General features: G+C 41.8%; 1 protein-coding gene across 1 annotated transcript in view; it reads left to right on the top strand.

Moving 5' to 3' along the window:
- The window catches only part of rab11fip3 (RAB11 family interacting protein 3 (class II)), a 193720-nt gene that overhangs the window by 47383 nt on the left and 125814 nt on the right, over positions 1-20523 (top strand). The window contains exon 2 of the mRNA XM_073060029.1: positions 9217-9313. Within this exon, the coding sequence (XP_072916130.1) occupies positions 9217-9313 (97 nt within the window). The remainder of the gene's footprint in view (positions 1-9216; positions 9314-20523) is intronic.

Here is a 20523-nt window from a genome sequence, read left to right as displayed (position 1 = left end):
ATCAGGAAGTAGATAACAGATCCTTAGGACCATGTACACCACCATCAGCTTCAGGAACGGTTATTACCCCTCAACCATCAGACTCTTGAACCAGCATAGATAGCTTCACTATCCCCAGCACTATATTGATTCCACAACCTATGGACTCGTTTTCAAGGACTCTACATCTCATGTTCTCAATACTTATTATTATTATTATTATTATTATTGTTGTTGTTGTTGCTGTTGTTGTTTTGTTTGTTTTTAATTTGAATTATTTGTTGTTTTTTGCACATTGGTTGTTTGTCAGTCCCTGTTTTTGTGTAGTTTTTCATTAATACTATTGTACTACTTTGTTCTACTGTGAATGCCTACAAGAAAACAAATCTCAAGGTAGTAGATGATGACATATACATACTTTAACAATAAATTTACTTCGAACTTTAAATATTCATATACCTGCAAGTTAAGACCTAGTGGAATCGACAGAAATTGTTTTTGTTGCCTGGTCCATAATTAGCTCACTGCACTTTCTGCCTCTGACTCAGACTCTCTTTTCGTATTCCTCATTATTGACCAATAACTTCCTTCCCATGGTATCCTTTTTGTCTACTTACAGCCTTTGTGGCAGACATCTCTTTGGTGTGAGATTTCTGCCTTGTACCTTCAGTTCCCTTGCCTGGCCCACCTTCCATATCTTTTCCAGAACCATTAATTTCTGCAGAGAGGCTGGATAGAGGTATAGGAAAATATGCACGGTATAGTTAGGGTAAATACAAGCAGGCATTTTTCCATTGAAGTTGGTGAGAATAGAACTAGAGGTCATAGTAAGGGTGAAAGGGAGCCTGAGGGGGAACTTCTTCACTCAGATATTGGTAAATGTGAGAAACGAGCTGCTAGTTGAAGTGATGGGTGTAGATTCAATTGCAGCATTTAAGAGAAGTTTGGTTAAGTACGTGGATGGGAGGGGTGTGGAGGTCTATGGTCCTGGTGTAGTTCGATGGAATTCAGCACTGACTGGGTGGGCCAAAGGACCTGTTTAGGCACTGTGGTGTTCTGACAGCCCTTTTCATTATCATGGCTATGTCTTTCTCCTAGCTGTTGTGATTTTGATCATAAAGATGCTGTAACTATTTCTGTAGCCTCTTCATGCATACACTGGGGAAGGGATTAGATTCTTAGTAATACAGCAAAGAGATGAGTTTCTTTGACCCAACTCGTCTATGATGCCTATCTACATTTATCCCATTTGCCTGTATTTGGAGCATATCTCTCTAAACCCTTCCTCATCATGTACCTGTCAAAGTTCAAAGTAAATTTATTATCAGATTGCATGTATTTTACCATATACAACACTGAGATTAATTTTCTTGAGTGCATTCACAGTAGATTCAAAGAAACACAATAGAATCAATGAAAAGCCATATACAGGCAGTCCCTGGGTTACGAACGAGTTCCGTTCCAGAGTCCATCTTTAAGTCGGATTTGTATGTAAGTTGGAACAAGTACATCCGGTATTATTTAGCGTCAGTTAGTCAAATGTTTGTCTTAGTATATAGTATATATTTTACCTTTCTATGCATATAAAACACTTAAGAAACGTATGTATTCCAATAATTAAACCACTGCGTTGCTTAGTAATAATTGTAGCTTTCATCAGGGCAAGGCCTTTCACATGCTCCATTATTCTCACTTTATCCTTTAAAATTGTTCCGATCATTGACCGACTGTAGCCTAAAGCTTTTCAGTGACCGATGATGTTTCACCTCTTCCCAAACGTTTTATTATTTCCACTTTATTTTCATCGTGATCGCTTCCTGTCAACGGAACAGAAACACTGCGGGTCCCAAGCTCCGTTGGGTCCCAAGGACCACCGCACTGAATTCCCCGGGTCCTAAAGTCCACCTCACCGGACAGGTTAAATGGGACAAGTGGGGGCTATGCTGGGTTTGGGTATTTGATCCTCTTCAATATTCCGCGTGGGAATTTAAACTGGAGGTGCCAAGTGTTTTTTTGAGGTCAAGTTGCTAACTCGACATCAACCCGGCGTGCTCGGAAGCAGTCTGTCACTGGATTGAACTCGGGAACCTCCGTTCTCGAGCCCCGTGCTGATCTCACTGCGCCACCAGCCGACTGGAAAGGGGGGTAGGGCGGGGGTCAAGGTGAATCTTGCTAAGAAAAATTTAAGCCAAATACAAAGTTACACACTCAACACAGTGTCAACGGCAGTGACTTAAAATGGCGGTCGGCGTTCCCCTTCCTCAGTTCATAGGTACGAGTTGTTCATAAGTCGGACGTTCATAGCTCTGGGACTACCTGTACAACAAAGACAAACAACTCACAAATGAGAAAAATCTGTAGATGCTGGAAATCCCAGAGCAACACACACAAAAGGCTGGAGGAACTCAGCAGCCAGGCAGCATCCATGGAAGAGAGACCAGTTGACGTTTTGAGCCAAGACCCTTCAACAGGACTGAGGCTGAGGAGTAGATTTAAAATTTGGTGGGAGGGGAGAGAGAAAAACACAAGGTGATAGGTGAAACCTAAAGGGGGAAGGATGAAGTAAAGAGCTTGGAACTTGATAGATTAAAGAGACAGAAGGCTGTGGAAGGAAGAAAAGTGGGGAGGAGCACCAGAGGGAAGTGATGGGCAGAGAAGGTGGGAGAGGGAAAAGTGGATGGAAATGGTGAAGTGGGGGGGAGTGGGGAGGGATTATCAGTGGAGGAGGCCATGGATAGACATATTGGAATAGGAACGGAAGGGGGATTAAAATGGGTGGCCACTGGGTGATTATGCTTTTTCTGGCGGATGGAGCTCGGCGAAGTGGTCTCCCAATCTATGTCGGATCCCACCGATATACAGGAGGCCCACTGGGAGCACCGGACACAGTATATGACCCCAACTGATCACAGGTGAAGTGACGCCTCACCTGGAAGGAGTGTTTAGGGCCCTGAATGGTAGTGAGGGAGGAGGTGTAGGGCAGGTGTAGTACTTGTTCCACTTGTGCCAGGAGGGAGATCAGTGGGGAGGAACAATTGGACAAGGGAGCTGCATAGTGAGCGTAGGTCAAGCAGTGCCTTTCTGGGAAAGGAGATTACCACATTTCGAGTTCAAACCCTGCATCAAGACTCCTGTTTATGATTCACTTTCCTGTTATTGTAAGTTACAGTCACCAATCAACCTACCATTACATATTTGGGATGTGGGAGAAATCCACAGAAATACAGAGAGAATGTGTAAACTCTGTGCAGGCGGTGCCCCAACTTTTCACAAACAATGTCCCACTGCTATCTGTAAGGAATTTGTATGTTTCCCACCCCATGGATGCATGGGTTTCTCGAGGTGCTCCTGTTTCCACCCCACAGTCCAAAGATGTCTGGGTCAGTAGGTTAGTTAGATACATAGGTTTAATTGGGTGGTATGGGCTCATTGGGCTGGAAGGGCCAGTTACTGTGCTTTACAGTATCTTTAAATTTTAAAAAAACTATCCGAGATCAGGGTGAACCCATCCCTAGCGGTCGCAGCAGCAGCGCTGCTCAGCTAGCTATTCCAAACACGGAGTTAATTTTATAGGTTCTTTGTTGAATCCATTTGCCTGCACAGTGTCCTCCAACCCCTTGTGTCTGAATTCACAGTTCTCAAATGCAGGCCTATTACTCATTTCCGGTAAGTGGAAATATTGGCAGCCAGAACACAGCTCACTTGTTCCTCACCTCTCCAATTCTTTCCCCTCCCAGTTTGAACATTCTTAATCAACCTCTGACAGAGCTTTATAAGATTCAGAGAGTAGACAGACGGTATCTCCAGGGTTGAAATGTCTAATACCAGTAAGCAAGGGGTCCATGGACCCCTTGCTTAATGGTATTGGTCCATAGCATAAAAAAAGGTTGGGAACCCCTGATTTAAGGTGAGGGGGGTAAATTCAAAGGAGGTGTAAGAAGCAAGTTTTTTTTTACACAGAGAGTGGTGGGTACCTGGGCCAGTGGTAGAGGCAGATACATTAGAGACTTAAGAGACATTTAGATAGGCATATGAATGTGAGGAAGATGGAAGGACGTGTAAGCCGAAGAGATTATTTTAGTTAGCCATTTGATTACTAATTCAATTGGTTCAGAACAACATTGTGGGCAGAATGGCCTGTTTGTGCTGTACTGTTCTCCCTGATTATCACTCTTTGCCTTCATAATCCACAGATTTTAAAACCACAAATTCAAATTTTCTCTATTTTATTAACCTCATGGCTTGACTGCCACTTGGATATCCCTTCATACATAATGAACTCTGCGGAAATGTTGGTTATTGTACACTCAGCTGTTTAAGGTGGCTGGCTTTTGCTGTAGTTTTTAGGTTGGTTCATATAATTATTCTTTTATACATGTTCAAGATCTGGGAGCTACCCCATGAAAAGGTAACTTGTTGCATTTTTCAATGTACAGAGCAATCTGCAAAGACTTCACCTAGTGTATGATTATACAAACTACTTGTCAGTTCCAGGAAAAAGGCATCACTTCTCTGATACCTGCTCATAATTCTGCCTTTGTGTTTTTCCAACACCCGGATTCTTTCCAATCTTTAGTGCTTTTAGCTACATTAAACAGCAGCAAGAGCTGTCAGTGGAAACTATGATTCAATGAGACCAAGGAGAAGCTTAGAACTGCTAATCTTTTAGATATGATTGGGGCCATTTGTACATGGGCAAAGAAACCACTCAATTCTGTATGGAAAAACTGTGCTGGTTAACACGTAAGCTAGTTAACACATATTCAAATAGTTTTTCCAATAAGAGATAAAATCAGATGTAGTCAAGTCAGTTAGTCTTATCCAAACAGAAGGCCTGGATGATCCAAGAGATCTGCAATATTCAACAACACCCATCATCCAGGACATACTCTCTTCTCACTGTTGCCACCAGAAACGTGGTCTAGGAGCCTCAGGACCCACACCACCAGGTTCAGGAAGAGTTATTACCCCTCGACCATCAGGCTCTTGAACCATCATGGATAACTTCACTCACCCCAACACTGAATTGTTCCCACAGCGTATGGATTCACTTTCAAGGACTCATGTTCTCGATATTTATTGCTGATTTGTTTATTATTATTTCATTCTTTTTGTATTTGCAAAGTTTGTTGTCTTTTGAACATTGGTTGTTTGTCTGTCTTGTTAAGTGTGGTCTCTCATTGATTATATTGTGTTTCTTTATATTTACTGTGAACACCTGCAAGAAAATAAATCTCAGGGTTGTATATGGTGACATATATGTACCTTAATAATAAATTTAATTTGAACTGTGAACTTGAACTTGATGAGCAAAGTTTGTACTTGGGACAGACTTGTTTCCCCCAATTTTATTGTGAGGAAGATTTACCCAAAAGGGGCCCAACATTAATATTGTTACTCCTTGGCTCCAGCAAGCCAGACTTGTTCCTTTCCTGGAGTGCTGCCTGTGTAGACTTTGCAGGTTCTTCCTGTGACCATAAGCCTCTCACTACTTCCACATCCTAGAGATGGGTAGCAGGAGAACTGGGGAAGCCAAAGAAAATGGGTTGCAGGAAAATAAGTTAGGGAGGGGAAAGCTTCCTTTAGTGGAGGTGTCCATAACCACAGGGTACAGCCTCAGAATAGATACGCTTATAGAACAGAGATGAGGAGGAATTTCTTTACTCAGTGGTGAATTTATGGAATTCGTTGACACAGACAGCTATGGAGGCCAGTCACTGGGTATATTTAAAGTAGAGATTGATAGGTTATTGATTGGTTGGAGTATCAAAGGTTACGGGGTGAAGACATGAGAATGGGGTTGAAAGGTATAACAAGTCAGCATGGTGGAATGGCAATGAAGACTTGATGGCCAAATGCCTTAATTCTGCTCTTATGTGTTATGGTCCTATTGAATAGAATTTATGGGAATTTGCACGTGGCTCAGGTAGTAATCCACAGATTACCACCTTTTTGGTTCTGATTTTTAATTTAGAACCCAGCTGCTCAAGTTCCCTCAGCAGAACCTCTTTCCTCATTCTACTGACCACAGCAACTGGATCTACCCCCCCCCCCCCCACTGCAAATTCCTCTGCAAGTCAGATAAGATGTCCCAAACTCGGGCACCAGGCAGGCAACACAGCCTACAGGAAGTTCTATCCCCGCGAAAAGAGAACTTTGTCTATTCCCTTGATATACTATCCCCAATTACCACTACATTTCTCTTCTCTCCCCCCCCCCCCCCTTGAATGGCTCCCTGAACCATGGCGCCACAGTTAGGTTGTTCATTCTTCCTATAGCCCCCTCTCTCACCCACACAGGGAGCAAGAATCTCAGATCTGTTTGTCAAGCTCAAGGGCTGAGGCTCCTGCAGTATTGTCTCTTGGATCCCACTACCCGCCTCATTCACAGTCACACCCTCCTGTCCCTGCCCACAGACCGAATTTCAGGCAGCTAATCTAACGGGTGTGACTACCTCCTGAAGCAATGAATCTAGGTAACTCTCCCTCTCCCTGACATCTTAGTGTTTGAAGCTCAGATTCTAGGTCATCAACTTTGAGCCTGAGTTCCTCAAGCAGCCAACATTTGCTGCAGATGGGGTAATCAGGAACCACAATGGGATCCACCAGCTCCCACATCACAAAGGGTCCTGACGAAGGGTCTCAGCCCAAAACGTTGACAGTGCTTCTCCTTATAGATGCTGCCTGGCCTGCTGTGTTCCACCGGCATTTTTTGTCCTGTTTGAATTTCCAGCATCTGCAGATTTCCTTGTATTAGTTCCCACATCATGCAGCTACAGCACATCACCTGATCCTGCATCTTCCCTACTTTTTTTAATTAGTTGTAGTTTGGTGACATTTTTATTCAACCACTACAATAGCTTTACCTGATACTCACATGTGCCTCCTCACCAAAGCCTCTTAAGCCAAAGTCGGTAATCTCCGTTCTCTACTGCCAAACTATACCACAAAGCGACTTATAGTCTTGCCTTGTTAGGCTTGCAACAATTTTGCCACTATTTTAATCATCGACTGGCTTTTTTTGCTTTGAAAAACACGCTAAGCGCCTCTATTACTGCTAGTGCTAGCGAACTGCTTATGCCAGTATATTTGGTATCATTTCAGGAGATGTACTTGGGAGAGTACAGAGAAGGTGAAATGGGTTCCTGAGTGAGAAGTAGCTTTACAAGGAACTCTATCTGATCTGCCTTTAAAGTTCAGCATCCATTACATTGCTCCCCCTTTTGCCCCTTCTCCTCCCTCAATTGATTTTTGAATTAAGAACATGCATAGGAATAGGAAGAGGTCATACAAACCCTGTAGCCTCCACCTTCAATAAGATAACAGCTAATCAATAAATTATATTTTTCAGCTCCTTTGTCAGCTGAATTCTTCATAATCCTTGGTCAAGTGTAATCCAAAGATCTCTCTCTGCCTTGAGCGGAACTTGCCATCTGCACTGCCCAAGCAAGGAAGGTTCACAACTCTGCTTGAAGAAATTCCTCAAAACCAAATAGCTAGTCACTTATCCTGGCACAGTGCCTCTTAATCTTCTCCAGGCAAAGAAAATAAATTCTCTTGACCCTTCCCAGATTAAATGCTCAGTCTTCCTGCCTGAAAAAAGGACGTATCATTATGATTCTAGGCAGCTTTGAGCCCACATATTATTCTCCATGCCCTTCATACCCAGTACCAGGTACAGTTGTTGCATTGGGAGATGTAATCTACATCATGGAACAATCTGTAAGAGGAACATTGGATGGAGCAGCATCTCTGAGGGTGAGAGAAATTGGTGATATTTTGCATCAAAGCCCTCGGGAGTCTTGATGCGGGATTTTGACCTGAGATACAGTGTGGATCAGGCCCTCCAAGCCCAATGAGCCTTGCCACCCAGCAACTCACCTACTTAACCCTAGCCTAATTACAGGACAATTTCCAATGGCCAATTGACCTACTAACCGGTACATCTTTAGGCTATGGGAGGAAACTGGAGCACCTGGAGGAAACCTATGCGCTCACGGGAGTGACATGCAAACTTCTTACAGAGTATGCTGAAATTGAACTCTAAACTCTCAAGCTCTGAGCTATAATGGTGTCTAACCACTATGCTACCGTAAATGTTATCATTCCTTCCCCCCCAACCCCATCTGATGCTGCCTGACCTACTCAGTATTTCCATTATCTTGTTTCTTATTTGAGTTCCATTACCTGCAATTTTTCAGTTTTCAAAGTATATCCAGATTTGACTTTTCTTGATTTTTTTATTTTTTAAATATCAAAGAAATGTCATGCTGGATTTAAATCAGATTCAGGTTTAATGTCACTAACATATGCCTTGAAATATGTTGTTTTTGTGGCAGCAGTACATTGGAATACATAATAAAAAACTGTAAATTGCAACAAGAAATATTTATCTTTATGTAAATTATATATAATTAAATAAGTAGTGGAAAACGAAAACAAAAAGAAAAACAGTGAGGCAATGTGCATGGGTTCACTGTCCATTCAGAATTCTAATGGTGGAGGGGAAGAAGCTGTTCCTAAATTGTGTGTGTGTAAATAAAATATAGGGCTAATGATATCTGCTCTTTCCAGATGTAATGGTGACCCTACTGGTCTTCCATTCTGTAGGTTATTGATAGATACTTTATTGATCCCAAAGGAAATTACAGTGAAACAGTAGCATTACAAGTGTACAGATGTAAATATTGGAAGAGAAGTAGAAAGAATAAATAAAAAAGTTACCACAAACAGTCTAACAAGAGGGGGTCATCATTTCTGTGGCCATTGGTTGACTCATTATAGAGCCTAATGGCTGAGGGTAAAAGTGACCTCATATAGCGCTCTTTGGAGCAGCGCAGTCGTTGTCTATTACTAAAAGGGCTCCTCTGTTCAGCCACGGTGGCATGCAGCGACTGAGAAACGTTGTCCAGAATTGTCAGGATTTTCTGTAGGGTCCTTTGCTCTACCACAACCTCAAGTTTGACTTCTATAACAGAGCCAGCCTTTCTAATCAGTTTATTGAGCCTGTTGGCATCACCCGTGTTGATGCTATTAGCCCAGCAGACCACCACATAGAATATTGTTCTCTGATTATTCAAAGGATACAAAGTGCAATTTTGTGGAGTATCTTTTTGTGGTTTGTTTTAGGTCCCACATTTAGCTGCTGTCATCAACTTTTTTAATTGCTAGGACTGCTTTTTGTGATCTGCTGATATTTGGTGCTGCAGATTTACAATGCACTTTGTTTCCTCTTCAGGTAAAGGAATTAACAAAGTACCTGGATCCTGCAGGTCTTGGGGTCATTGGCTTTGATGACTTCTGTCGCGGAATCGCTGCCATCAAAAATAATGGAGGTAATGAATGTTTACATCAACTGCATCTTACAATCAAATAATGGTTCTATAATTGTTTTTAAACTAGTTCAACATAATAAAGATTAAAGATTAACTTTATTTGTACTTTGAAACATCAAAACACAGTGAAATGAGTCATTTGCAACAACCATTGCAGACCGAGGATCTGCTGGGGGCAGCCAGTAAGTGTTGCCATGCTTCTGGTGTCAACGTAGCACACCCACAACTCAATAACACAGGCGTCTTTGGAATGTGGGAAGAAACTGGAGCACCTGGAGAAAAGCCACGTGGTCACAGGGAAAACATGGCAGGAATTGAACCCCAGTTGCTGATCTCTGGCACTATAAAGCTTTACACTAATCGCTGCACTATTGTGCTACCAACAATAATAAAATGGCTAAACGTTACATATCAGAATCTTTAACTGTTTTTGATAACTCCTAACTGGTAAATCCACATAAAATATTGATAGAACATAATATCATACAGCACAGGAACAGGCTCTTCAGCCCATGGTGTCTGTGCTGACTCTTGTGGCAACCTAACCTAATTCCAAATGCCTACAAATGGTCAGTGTCTTTCTGTTCCCTGCCTGTTCAAGATGCAAGATAATTTAATGTCATTACATAAGTGTAAAGGGGAATGAAATAATTGTTAATCCAGATCTGATCCAGCACATAGAAAATCCAGTAAGATAAAGAACACAATAAGAATAATAGACACAAAACTTATAAATGTGGCTTATATACATAGATGAATTGTGTGCCCATAAAGTGACACTAGGCATAGGAGTGTCTGTACATTAGGTAACTGACGGGAAATGATAAAGTAGTGATCGTTGATGGTGTGGAGGGGTTAGTTTGTGAGTGGAGGTGTTGATCAGCCTTACTGCTTTGGGAAAGTAACTGTTTTAGAGTCTGGTGATCCTGGCATGAATGCCAGGAGTGAGACAAACAGTCCGTAAGTAGGGTGGCTGGAATTGTTCCTGTATTTGCCTAAATGCGCCTAAAACATTTCTATGATATCTGTCTCAACCACTCACTAATAAGTATATTGTTTTGATTATTGCTATGTTTTTGGCCTTATGGTCACTCTCTTGCAGTTTATTCCAAGCAACTTCCACTTTGTTTTAAAAAAAGACTTTCCTCATAAATCTCCTTTAAATTTTCCTCTCTCCCCTTAAACTTATGCCCTCTAGTTTTCGACATTTTCACTTTGGGGAAGCATGCTGACAATTTACCCCTATCCATGCATCTCATTGTTGTGTACTTCTGTCATTATTTTCATAGAGGAATACGGCATGCAGACAGGCTCTTTGACTCACAGAAGTCATCAGCCACTCATTTTCACTAATCCTATATTGATCTTTATATTGATCTTTTATTATTCTCTTTGTGTTCCCGCCGACTCCCTGTGTTCTCACAAACTCCCCTGCAGATTCTACCACTCATCAATACTGTAGGAGTAAGTTACTGTGGCCAGTTAGCTTAACTAACACCTGAGGAATGTGGGAGGAAAACTAAAGAAAAGATAAAGATTAGTTTGATTTGAAACGTACAGTGAAGTATATCATTTTCATCAATGACCAATGCAGTCCGAGGATTGTGTTCTGGGAGCAGCCCCCAAGTGGCACCATGCTTCCATCGTCAACATGGCATGCTCACAATTTATTAGATTAGATTAGATTCAACTTTATTGTCGTTGTGCCAATGAAATGCAGTTAGCATCAACCAGAAATGCAAAGAATAGTGTTATTTACAAAATAACTGCGAATAAAAATTAAGTGCTACAGCACACAAATATAAAAGTATTGAGACAGTACAATATGGGTGCAATACTGCTTAGTGCTGTGATGTGAGGTTCAGCAGGGTCACAGCCTCAGGGAAGAAGCTCTTCCTGTGCCTGCTGGTGTGGGAGCGGAGGCTTCTGTATAGCGCCTGCAGGATGGGAGGAGAGTAATAAGTCCATGGTTCAGGTGAAATGCATCCTTGATAATGCTTTTCACCCTGCCCAGGCAGCATTTATGGTAGAAGTTCTCAATGATGGGCATTTGGGTGCCGATAATCCGCTGGGCAGTTTTCACCACACGCTGGAATGCTTTGCAGTCTGATACAGGACAATTGCCATAACCACACTGAGATGCAGTTGGTGAGTACGCTCTCAATGGTACAGCGGTAAAAGTTCGTAAGTATCCTGGGACAGAGGTGAGCTTTCTTGATGCTCCGCAGGAAATAAAGGTGCTGTTGTGCCTTTTTGATCAGGATGGAGGAACCCAATTATTAACCCTAAACCACATGTCTGGAAAGTGGGACGAAACTGGAACACCTGAAGGAAACCCATGCAGTCATGGGGAAAATGTACAAACATAGACACCAGCAGATATTAAAACCCAATCTTATAGCTATTGTGCTGCCCTCCATCGTCACAGAGGTAATATGCAAACTTCAAGCAGGCAGCTCTAGAGATCAGGACTGAGCCAGGTCACTGATGCTGTGAGTCAGTGCCTCTACTAATTATGCTAATTCCTCTCTCCTGAAGGTTAATAAAATGTTATTTGTTTCTAGTCTTGGTTTTCCTATCCATACACAGGTTAGCACAAAGTCCATGCAAATTCAACCAGCTCCATCATAGGCACTAGCCTCCCCAGCATGGAGGATGTCTTCAAAACATGGTGCCTCTAAAAGGTGGCATTCGGCATTAAGGACCCCCATCTCCCAGGGTGTGCCCTCTTCTCATTACTATCATCAAGGAGAAGGGGGTACAGGAGCCTGAACGTACATACTCAATGTTTTAGGAATGGCTTCTTCCCCAACACCATCCTATTTCTGAATGGACAATGAACCCGTGTACGCTACCTCACTTTTTTTCTTATTTTGACTTCTTTTAGCACTACTTATTTAAATATATATACATATAATATTTCTTATTGTAATTTATAGTTTTTTGAATTATGCATTGCAATGTACTGCTGCTGCAAAACAGTATAGTTCTTGATGTACATTATTGATAAATCTGATTCTGATTTGCTATTTATTAATTTACTTTATGCATCCATGCTTATTAACTTACATTGGATCATATTTAAGCAGCAGCTGGTCCCACCTCTCTGTATTTGCGTGAACTTGGGCCAACAAACCACATCAAGTTCCACATCACTATTATTTGTTCTGTTTTGTTGCTGGTCACTTGAACATCCCAAAATTGAGTTGCTTTGCGATCAGTAATTGTTGCTTTGGCTGCTAATTCCCAATTCTTTGAAATTCCTGTTTTAAGATGTTAAGGAAGGATGTGGAAACTTTAGAGAGGGTGCAGAAGAGATTTACCAAGATGCTGCCTGGATTAGAGAGCAAGTTTATGAGGATAGGTTAAGTGAGGTAGGGCTTTTTCTCTTTGGAGTGAAGGAGGATGAGAGGTGACTTGATAGAGTGCACAAATGATAAGAGGTATATACACACAAAATGCTGGAAGAACTCAGCAGCCCAGGCAGCAGCTGGGAAAAGAGTACAGTCCATGTTTTGGGATGAAACCCTTTGGCAGGACTGGAGGAATAAAAGCTGAGGAGTAGATTTAAAAGGTGGGGGAGGTGAGAGAGAAACACAAGGTGATAGGTGAAACCTGAAGGGCGAGCGATGAATTAAAGAGCTTGGAAGTTGATTGGTGAAAAAGGCTGAAAGCCATGGAAGAAAGAAAAGGGGCGAGGAGCACCAGAGGGAGGCGATGGGTGGGCAATGAGATAGAGAGAGGGAAAAGGGGATGGGAAATAGTGAAGGAGTGGGGTGGGAGACATTACTGAAACTTTGAGAAATCGATGTTCATGCCATCAGGTTGGAGGCTATCCAAATAGAATACAGGGTGTTGTTCCTCCAAGCTAAGTGTGGCCTCATCACCACAGTGGTGGAGGCAATGGGAATGACATATCAGAATGGGAATGGGAAGTGGAATTAAAATGGCCGGCTTTTTCTGGTGGACAGAGCATAGGTGCTCAGCAAAGCGGTCTCCCAATCTCACCGATGTACAGGATACCACACTGGGAGCACTGGACACAGTAAGTGACCCCAAAGGTCTCCCAGGTGAAGTGTCATCTCACCTGGAAGGACTGTTTAGGGCCCTGAATGGTAGTGAGAGAGATGATGTAGGGGCAAGTGTAGCACTTGTTCTGCTTGCAAGGATAGGTGAATGAGGAGAGCAATGAAGGTGAACAATGAAGGGCTATGTAGGAGAAAAGGAATTGATTTTGGAGTAGGTTAAAAGGTTGGCATAGCATCATGGTCCAAAGGGACTGAACCGTGCTGTAATGTTCTATGTTCTATCATAGCTGGTATTTTGATCAAGTTTTTCATCAACGCACAAAATATGTCAATTAGTTTGGTCTCAAATTTTCTGCAAAACTTCGGGATATTTTACTGTGTTAAAGAGCACAACATAAGTATAAACTGTTCTGGTTTTGAAGTTAGTTTCAACTGCTGCGTTAAATGTGAAACCTCAGCCTTTATGGGAAAAATGGAATGTTTAAAGACTACACTAAGAAAAAGCATACAAGAAAGTCTGTGTCCCACTACTAAAATCTCATTTTATGTGGTGTTTATGATTTATTTATGTCAAATGTACAACGGTGTAGTTTGTTTTTGCTGGAATTATGGTCTTTTTCCAGCTGGTACTGGAAAATTTGAGATTTTAGTCTGAATTCACGAGAATGACCACTTCTTATTTTAGCTTGCACAGACTCTATCCTTCTGTATCAGTGCAAGTATCAACTTTCATAAACAGCAGAGATTCTGCAAATGCTGGAAACCCAGAACATCACACACAAAATGCTGGAGGAGCTCAGCAGATCAGGTAGCATCAATGGAAATGAATAAACAGTCGCGGTTTCGGGCCAAGACCCTTCATCAGGTCCAACTTTCTCCCAGCTCGCTGATAGAGAGCAGGTTAATTTTTTTTGGTACTTGCTTTATGCCCATGTCTTATTTACCTTTGTGCATCACCAGGAGAGTGCTCAGTTAGAGAATTTTAAGGATTTTGCCTTTTTGGAGAGGAGTTTGCTAATTTAGATTTTTGTTGTAACTATATAAATCCTCAGGAAATCCAGAAAACACCCAAGATGAAATGACATAATTCGCTTAATGTGCTAATTGTAACCTGCTCTATTTGTTCAATGGATGATTATTTGAATCAGTTGATGTTTAGACAGATTTAGGCCATCAGACATAGGAGCAGAATTAGTCTATTTGACCGATTTACATCTTTTCCTCTTTCAGTATTTTCAGTTCAAAGCAACCAATGCTGATCGATGTTTACCTTTATATTTCTGGTTCAGTACTTGAGAAATTGTTTGAATTTGGATAGGAAAAAGTCTCTTATTTTTTATTATTTGAAGATTTAGCATGGTAAAAGGTCCTGCTGGCCCAACCAGACCTCGCCACCCTTTTACATGCATGTGACCAGTTAAACTACTAACAACACACACAAAATGCTGGTGGAACACAGCAGGCCAGGCAGCATCTATAAGGAGAAGCACTGTCGACGTTTCGGGCCGAGACCCTCCGTCAGGACTAACTGAAAGGAAAGATAGTAAGAGATTTTAAAGTAGTGGGGAGAGGGGGAATGCAAAATGATTGGAGAAGACCGGAGGAGGGTGGGATGAAGCTAAGAGCTGGAAAGGTGATTGGCAAAAGTGATACAGAGCTGGAGAAGGGAAAGGATCATGGGACGGGAGGCCTATCATTTCACATTTCCCCCTCCCCCCACTACTTTCAAATCTCTTTACTATCTTTCCTTTCAGTTAGTCCTGACAAAGGGTCTCAACCTGAAACATCAACAGTGCTTCTCCTTATAGATGCTGCCTGGCCTGCTGTGTTCCACCAGCATTTTGTGTGTGTTGTTTGAATTTCTAGCATCTGCAGATTTCCTTGTGTTTGCTCTTTAAACTGCTAACATGTGTCTTTGTAATGTGGGAGGAAACCAGAGCACCTAGGGCAAACTTCCACAGTGACGGGGAGAATGTTAAACTCCTTACAGACAGCAGCCAGCAGCAGGTATTGAAACGAGGTTGCTGGCGTTGTAAAGCGTTACGCTAGCATGATGCCCACAATCTTGTGGAGGTATTCTTATCAGGTGTGTGTATTATCTGCACAGACACACACACACACACACTGAAGATGTGGGATGATATAATATGCAGCTCCACCCCCTCCTCTCCACCCCCTCCTCTCCACCCCCCCTCCTCTCCACCCCCTTCTCCCTCACCCCACACCCCCCTGCTGAGGAGCTCAGCAGGTCAGGCAGCATCTATGGAAACATTTCAGGCTGAAAGCCTTCATTGGGACTTGTCAGTGTTTCGGGCCAGGACCCTTCATCAGCACACAGACATTGCTCTTATCTTGGGTTAATTTTTAATCTCCTTGGAGGTGTCCTAAGGATCTTTACCTGCATTTCTGTCCTTTGAAAGCAAGATTGATCCATGTTTTATTGCCAAGCAAACCAGGCTAGCTGTAAGAGTACAGCAGGAACTGCAAGTGTTCATTTTCCACTTACTAAAATAAAAGTTTATCTACTTTAGAGCTTGAACAAAAGTTCTTAATTTTCAAGGCAGAGTCTAAAGACTCTAATGTGAGAATCTAATCTTTCTGATCTGACCTCCTTATGAGTTAACAAGCTATCACCCTGGAATGAGATATCCAAGGTTAGAAACACAAGAAATCACAAATTTACTGAATGGAAGTGTTTCTACTTTGGATATCTCATTCCAGAGTGAGATATCCACTACTTTCAGCATAAGATCAAATACTTATGAAATCACAAATTTACTGAATGCAAAAGTATTTGATCTTGTGCTGAAAGTAGTGGATATGGTCCAGTCCATCATGGGTAAAGCTGTCCCCACCAGTGAGCACATCTATGCAGAGTGCTGTCACAGGAACGCATCATCCATAATCAAGGACCCCCACCACCCTGGCCATGCTCTCTTCCCACTGTTGTCATCAGGAAGAAGGCGCAGGAGCCTCAGGACCCACTCCACCAGGTTAAGCAACAATTATTACCCCTCAACCATCAGGGTCTTGAACCAGAGAGGATGACTTTACTTATCCCATTGTTGAACTGTTCTCACAACCTTTGGGCTCATTTCCAAGGGCTCTTCAAATACAAATACTTTATTGTCACCAAACAATTGATACTAGAGCATACAATCATCTTATGTTCTTGATATTTGTCGCTTATTTATTTATATTTATAGTTATTATTTTTTGTTCTGCGTTCCAGCTGATAAAACCTGAAATATGGACATAGCCAAGCAACCCCATTTCTCAATTGCTCGGAACTTTCAGACTATTCTAGTGGTGTTTAGTATTGTGGCTTTCTGGAGACTTGCATAATTATTGTTGAGCCGGCCTAATTGTTTAATGCTGTTGTATAGTGCCTTTGGGATGATACGAGTTGTAGGTATTCCTATTGGGACAATCTATACCCTCTTCAGGTTTCATAGTCATTTAACTTCCTCTTAATTTAACATATTTCTAGTGGTTTTTACATTGATTTCTGTATGTTATGTGTGTTTTGAATGGTTATATTTGCAATAGTAAAAAGCAACCTGAGTTAATTACTTCAGCTTTACTGATGAAGGAGCATATAATTTCAAATACTCCATTTGTAGAAAGTGTGTCAAGGTATAATTTGTTTGGTTGTCTGTTTGGCAGATTTTCTTAAGCCTTGAAGAAGATTCTGTCAAAAGTCTTCCCTTTATTGCACTATGATCTATTTTCTTTGCTTATTGATATCTCAGATACTTGTATGTTTCATATTCATCAATCGGTTTGTATTGTACCCTGCTACACGGTTTTGTACTCTACTAGCTCTATTGCACCTCCTTTATGTTTCATGTTCCGCACTTATCAAATCCAAACGTTATGCTTACATCTTTAGAAAATAGGTCTACTATTTGAATTAATTGTTTTAGCTTTACTGGTGAAGGAGCTTACAATTTCAAATTGTCCATGTATAGAAAGTGTGTCAAAGTATTAGTCATTTGGTTGTCTTTACTTTGATGTTAATCAAATTCAGTAAATTGGCGGGTTTAAAATTACAATAATAAATGGTGCAAAAGACAAATAACATGGCCAGTTTAGAAATCTGATGGTGAAGGGGAAAAAGCTTATAGGCAAATGAACCTGCGAATGGTGGATTTAGTATGTTGCAAATGTGGTGGCCATAGAATATCCAGAGGCAAAAACTACTGGCCCAGTCACAGACTCCACTTTTAAATGACTCAATGCAGGGTTTGGTCCTGAAACATCAGCAGTTCCCTTCACCCCACCCACAGATGCTGCTCCACCCACTGCGTTGTTCCAGATTCCACTCTCTGCAGTCACTGTGTCTCCTGCTGTGATCAAAATGAGTTCACTCCAAGTAAAGACAGCCTATGAGTTGCTGTAAACCTGTATGATGTTTGTGTAAAATAGAAGGGAGTGCAGGGTTAAAGTGAACTTGGACTATTCAGGTGAGGAAGGGGCTATTAAATTGGAGAACAGAATGACGTAATTATTTGGGTGTGTTTAAAGGGGATAATAGCTTATTTATGGATCACTTTTCACACAGACAATGTAGTTCAAAGTGCTTTACAATGGATAAAGTGCAAGCATGAAAATAAAAGACAAACGATGCTAATTAAAAGCAAGGTTAAATAAATAGTTTTTGAGCTGGTGTTTAAAAGTTTGCATCCCTTATAGTTTTAGGTTTTGAATCCCACAGTTTAGGAGTGTAGTTCAAAAAAGCTGACCTGCAAATTATCTTTCGAGGGAAGATTGTTTAAATTTAAGAGACTGGCAGAAGAAGACCTTGAGAGCTCGAGCAGGATTATGAAACAAAAACAATTCTGTGATGTTCTCTGGGCCCAGGCCATCGAGAGATTTAAAAACAAGAGAATTTTAAAATCAATTCTAAAGGATAGAGGAAGCCAATGTCAGGTCAGGAGTGATGTGCTCCCTTATCCTGGTTTTGGTTAAAAGTCTAGCAGTGATGTTCTGAATGAGTTGAAGTTTGTCAATAGATTGCTTTGGAATCTATTCACAAAGCAATGTTTGGATTGCTTTAGATAGGAATGAAATACGTTACAAATCTGGTGTTTTTAAAATGCCTTAGCAAGAGTATTGCCGTAACTTAATTCTCTTTGTTAACATTCTCCTCCCCTTCCCCACCATTGCCTTCCTTGTGAAGGCCGGAGTGAGAATGTCTTGACCCAGAAGATGGAGAAGGCTGCCCTGAACAGCTACTCAGATTCTGAGAGCCTTACTTCAGGCACTTGGTGTCTATTGTTTGAACACTGGTGACATACAAAGAGATTGGGATGGAAAGTTATTGCAGAGATGACACAGTATTTTGCATGTGATTTAAATGTTGTGCATGTTGGTTACCCTTATGAGGCTATTTTGGGCAGTGAAATATTGTGCATTGTGGGATTTGCAAAGCTAGCGATTCACACAAGTGTAAAGGTGAACAAAATAATTGTTGCTCTGAATCCAATGCAGCACAGAGAAAAAACAATAATAATAAAAAGCGTAATAAATATAAATACATAAGATGACTTGTATGCATTGATTGTATACAAAGTGATTCTGGGCAAAGAAATCTCTTACTATCTTTTCTTTCAGTTAATCCTGATGAAGGGTCTCGGCCCGAAACGTCGACTGTACTTCTCCCTATAGATGCTGCCTGGCATGCTGCGTTCCACCAGCATTTTGTGTGTGTTGCTTGAATTTCCAGCATCTGCAGATTTCCTGGTGTCTGGGCAAAGAAGTTGAATTGAATTGACTTTATTACTTAAATCCTTCATTTTCATGAGGAGTAAAAATCTTTACATTACGTTTCCATCTAAATGAGCAACGTGTAATATATAATAAATGGTATGTACAACAGGCTAGTCAATATAACATAGAAATACAGTTGTGTCACAATGAATTAATCAGTCTGATGGCCTGGTGGAGGAAGCTGTCCTGGCTTTTATGTGGTCCGTTTCCTGGATGGTAGCAGCTGGAACAGTTTGTGTTTGGGGTGACTCGGCTCCCCAATGATCCTTTGGGCCCTTTTTACACACCTGTCTTTGTAAATGTTCTGAATAGTAGGAGGTTTACATCCACAGGTGTGTTGGGCTGTCTGCACCAGTCTCTGCAGAGCCCTGTGATTGAGGGAAGTACAGTTCCCATACCAGGTAGCGATGCAGCCAGTCAGGATGCTCTCAATTGTGCCTCTAGAGAGTTCTTGGGATTTGGGTGCCCATACCAAACTTCTTCAACCGTCTGAGGTAAACGAGGCGCTGTTGTGCCTTTTTCACCACACAGCTGATATGTACAGACCACGTGAGATCCTCAGTAATGTGTATGCCGAGGAACGTAAAGCTGTTCACCCTCTCAACCCCAGATCCATTGATGTCAATAGGGGTTAGCCTGTCTCCATTCCTTCTGTAGTCCACAACCAGCTCCTTTGTTTTTGCAACATTGAGGAAGAGGTTGTTTTCTTGACACCACTGTGTCAGGGTGATGACTTCCTCTCTATAGGCTGTCTCATTATTATTTGAGAAAAGGCCAATCAGTGTAATGTCGTCAGCAAATTTAATTAGCAGATTGGAGCTGTGGTTGACGACACAGTCATGGGTGTACAGAGGGTAAAGGAAGAGACAGTACACAGCACTGAGGGGCTCCTGTGTTGAGAGTCAGAGGGGCACAGGTGAAGGAGCCCACTCTTACCACCTGCCAGTGATCTGACAGGAAGTCCAGGATTCAGCTACACAAGGTAGGGTCAAGGCTGAGGTCTCTGAGCTTCTTGTCAAACCTGGAGGGAATTATGGTGTTGAATGCTGAACTGTAGTTCAAGAACAGCATTCTCATATAAACATCTTTCTTCTCTAGATGTGTAAGGACAGTGTGTAGAGCTGTGGCTATTGTGTCATCTGTTGGTCAGTTGTGGTGGTAGGTGAATTGTAGGGGTCCACTGTGGGTGGTAGCATACTGCAGATGTCGTCCTTGACCAGCCCCTCTAAGCATTTGCTATTATTGAGGTGAGTGTGACAGGATGCCAGTTGTTCAGACATGTTACCTGGGTCTTTTTAGGTACCGGAACAATGGAGAATGTTTTGAAGCAGGAGGGCACTCTACACTGGGAGAGGGAGAGATTAGAAGTGTCTGTAAACACATCTACCAGTTGTGCCGTGCTCATCTTAA

Source organism: Hemitrygon akajei, chromosome 11 (genome assembly GCF_048418815.1).
Source record: "Hemitrygon akajei chromosome 11, sHemAka1.3, whole genome shotgun sequence".
NCBI lineage: Eukaryota > Metazoa > Chordata > Chondrichthyes > Myliobatiformes > Dasyatidae > Hemitrygon > Hemitrygon akajei.
Note: the sequence above shows the minus strand (reverse complement) of the source record. Positions and strands in the feature narration are given on the sequence as shown.